This window comes from Taudactylus pleione, unplaced genomic scaffold (genome assembly GCF_031769625.1).
Source record: "Taudactylus pleione unplaced genomic scaffold, aTauple2 ptg000061l, whole genome shotgun sequence".
In the NCBI taxonomy this organism is placed as follows: Eukaryota; Metazoa; Chordata; class Amphibia; order Anura; family Myobatrachidae; genus Taudactylus; species Taudactylus pleione.
In genome coordinates this window covers 2,076,162-2,080,173 of record NW_028284463.1, presented here as the reverse complement: position 1 = coordinate 2,080,173, position 4,012 = coordinate 2,076,162, and the positions used below count along the sequence as shown (strand labels likewise).

The 4,012-nt window shown below is 40.2% G+C and overlaps 1 protein-coding gene across 1 annotated transcript; it reads left to right on the top strand.

Moving 5' to 3' along the window:
- Nucleotides 1-343: 343 nt before the first annotated feature.
- On the top strand, nucleotides 344-1,282 carry LOC148534940 (olfactory receptor 5V1-like). The gene has a single exon (XM_088464890.1). It carries the CDS (start codon nucleotides 344-346, stop codon nucleotides 1,280-1,282), a length of 939 nt encoding a protein of 312 aa, XP_088321016.1.
- The last annotated feature ends 2,730 nt before the right edge of the window (nucleotides 1,283-4,012 follow it).

The window sequence follows — 4,012 nt, the reverse complement described above, 5'->3', positions numbered from 1 at the left end:
TTATGGAATATATATGCTTGAGTAAGATATTTTTATATAATTCTTCAGTGGTTGAAGTGTTAGATAAATACCGTTATAAATTATATGTCTATAAAAATGTTTGGTTACATCAACAACTGAGAGAGTCATTACTCACTGACATGCTTTTGTTATGTCAGTGTGCTCTCATGATGATGTCTCTATCAATGAATCTCGGGACACTCTGATCAGTCAACGCCTGAATCTCCTCTTTCCATTAAAACCAATTTTTGTAAACCGTTTTTTTAAAATATATATATATATAGATATATAGATATATATATATATATAATAAAATTATTTTCCAGACTTTTCTGAAAAAATTATGGAAAATTACACATCTTTTCCAGAATTCCATATTGTGGCTTTTTCTACTATATCAGCGTATAATTCAATTTTATTCGCTGTGTTTCTTTTATTATATCTGATGGGTCTGATAGCAAATTCTGTTAAAATAAAGGTCATATATACGGATAAACACTTGTACACCCCAATGTATCTGTTCCTTGGTAATTTGTCCTTAATAGACCTTTGTTACACAACAGTCACTGTCCCTAAGTTGCTGTACATGTTACTATATGGGAATTACACCATGTCCTTCATACAGTGCTTTACCCAGATGTATTTTTTTGATGCATTTGGCAGCACAGAAGTTCTCCTTTTTATGACAATGACCTATGACCGGTATGCAGATATATGTAATCCTTTACACTATCACCGTATATTCAACAGGACGCTCTGTGTTCAACTCATGGCTGCCCTATGGGTATCTGGTTGTTTAAATTCTTTTCTTATTACCTTATCAGCCTCCAATACGTCTTTCTATTATTCATACACAATCCACCGATACTTCTGTGATGCCAAATCTTTCATGGACATTGCAAGCGCCAACAAGGAGCTGTTTGCTACAGTGGTATATGTAGAATTGTTGGTATTTGGCTGCTGCCCGTTCTACTGCAGTTTGATGTCTTATATAAAAATAATTAGCGCCATCCTGAAGATTAAATCGAGAGATGGCAGGAGAAAAGCCTTCTCCACCTGCTCATCCCACCTCACGGTCCTCACCATTTTTTATGGGACAGCTACATCTGCCTTTATGATGCCACCCTCAAACCACTACAGAGTCCTGGAGCTGATCTTCACACTACTTTACACTGTTGTCACACCCATGTTAAACCCTGTGATATACTGTCTACAGAACAAAGATGTAAAGAGAGCAATAAAGAGATGCATTTGGTTAAAACTAAGAGCAATAATTAATTAATTAATTAATTAATTAGAGTTATTGAAAATGTTCATTAATTATTATATCCTACTAGTAATGAACAACATTGTGAAAAAATTACTCATTTTATCTGTCTTCCAACACCGGACTAACCTGCATGTAATATCGGACCATCCTGTAGGATAAAACAAGTACATGTCATTATTGCATAAAGGTTTGGTTGAAAATAACAAATAGTGCAAGGCCTGGGGGAAGATTTGCCCTAAGGGGGGATTTGCTAAGGGGCAGTCATACCAAACCATATGTTCTGTTTTTTTACATTTTGATATGACATTTGCAAAACACGTAATTTACTAAGGGTCAAATTGTTCATCAGTCCTCACTTAGATTAAATTGCAGTACATAAAACCATAGTGCTGATTTTTATATATGAAAGAGGAGGTATAAAACCATTCCATGTATTACATGGAAGTCTACCAAAGTGCTGTTTATTTGCACCCCAAAAAAGACGTGGTTTTAATAGGTGAGACAGCTGAAATCGCTTGCTTTTATACAGATATGCCCAGCTATATCCTTGCCTCTGGCGCGGCAATCAGGTACATGCACTGCATACGTGACTGCGCCTCCATAGGAATTAATGGTGCGATCGCAGTGAGCACCATAGCGTACCGTAGCGTATGCAGGCACGGGTAATCGCATGGCGTTTGCATTAATCTACTGATTACTAGGTATATCTAAATCCAAACATTGCTGGAAGCATATTCTGATGTTTGCACTAATCTACTGATTACTAGGTAACAGACTACAAGTCTCAGACTTTTGCTGATAAGCAATGTTATTTAGCATATCACTGCATAGTATATTGGTTTGATGTTTTTAGTTTCTTTGTTAGTTAGCTCATTGAGCCTGTTATTAGACAAGTGGTATGTGCTGTGTGTTTGTTTTACTCAATTTATTGCTAGCTATATTAGTGGGAGGGTGCTGGGCTTGTAAGCAATCAGTAATTTAACATGCCAGGTCTCCTACATTTGGGTCATTAGTAGGCTGGAATAGCCTAGCTGGAAGTGTCCGATATCAAAAGTGCAATTTAAGATTAATACTGGTGTTAGACCAGCGTTGAACCGAAGTGAAACAGAAGGGAAACAACTGATCTGCACTTCTAAAAACTTAATCTATATTTGGAGAAAAAACCAACAACAAAGGTGATTTCAAATTCTCACTGCTACAAGTTCCTGCTGACTGCATAACCTGGACTTTCAACACTGAACTCTGGTTGCTACAAAAACTTTGGACATCACTTGCTACTATTTGTGCTGCCTCTATGCTTAACAGATAATCTTACTGAATACTGTTAATGTCAGCTTAACTCTCTAATAATGTCTTTTTACCTTAGCTCTTTTGCCTGGTCTTACATAATCTAGCTACTTCCACTCTCTACTCTAATATTCAATTTCTGCTCCCATCTAATCTCCACTTTTTCAAAACTCTATAATATATTTTTGTTGTGCTGACACTTTACCTCATCCTTACCATGACGTCTTCAACTCCTCCCTTCACTCAGTTTCTAACTAATCTTTTGTTCTGTCCTCTAATTCCACCTCTATCCTTTTCCCCTGGTCTCCTCCACCTCCTCCTATCTGCCCTTCTCTCTCTGCCTTCCTCCCCTCTTATCCCATTACTCCATTTTCTTTCTCTTATACCCCCCAAGGATCCTACTACCCCACTGGTAATCTCTCCTCCCTTACTTATCTCACTTTGTCCCACTTTCATCCATGTATCCTTAATTTCCCTCACTGCCCACTTCCTACAGGGTCCCCCCCTAGCACAGGAGCATGCATGATCCCTACACTCTATTCATCTCAGTCTCCCAAAGTAATCTCATCTCCACACTATTGTAACCCTGATAATCTCATTCACATCTCTCCTATCAACTCTGTCACTCTATCCTGTGCCCTCTGGAATGCCAGATCAGTCTGTAACAAACTGGTCCCCACCCATGATCTTTTCATCTCCAACTCCCTACATCTCCTAGCCATCACTGAAACTTGGATCTCACCCTCTGACACCACTTCTCCTGCTGCTCTATCCTCTTGGGGCCTCACCCTCTCCCACACCCCCAGGCCTGGGGGTCACCATGGGGGGTGGTGTTGGGGTCCTTCTATTCCCTGGTTACTCATACCAACATATACCATCAGAACCATCCCTAACATTCTCCACATTTGAAGTTCATGCTATACACCTCTTCCAACCAGTACACCTCAGAGTAGCTGTTATCTACCGTCCCCCTGGCCCTCCCTCCAAGTTCCTTGACAACTTTGCTTCCTGGCTCACTCAATTCCTCTCCTCAGACCTTCCCTCTATTATCCTCGGTGACTTCAATATTCCTATTGATATCCCCAGAGAATCTGCTGCCTCCAAACTACTCACCCTCACTTCCTCATTTGGCCTCTCCCAATGGACCTCCTCACCCTCCCATGCGAGTGGGCATTTGCTTGATCTGGTATTCACTCACCGCTGTGATATTTCTGCCCACTCCAATTCCCCATTCCCCCTCTCTGACCATCACCTTCTCTGTTTTAACCTATCCCTCTCTCCTTCCCCTCCTCTACCTCCGAAAGCCACCATCACTAAGTGTAACATTGAAGCTATCGACACTGCTTTCTTTTCTTCCCTACTTGACTCACTTCTCTTTCCTATACTCTCTTTCTCCTGTGCTGAACAAGCTGCTTCCCTATACAATGCCTCCCTTACTTCTGCTCTTGACTCTGT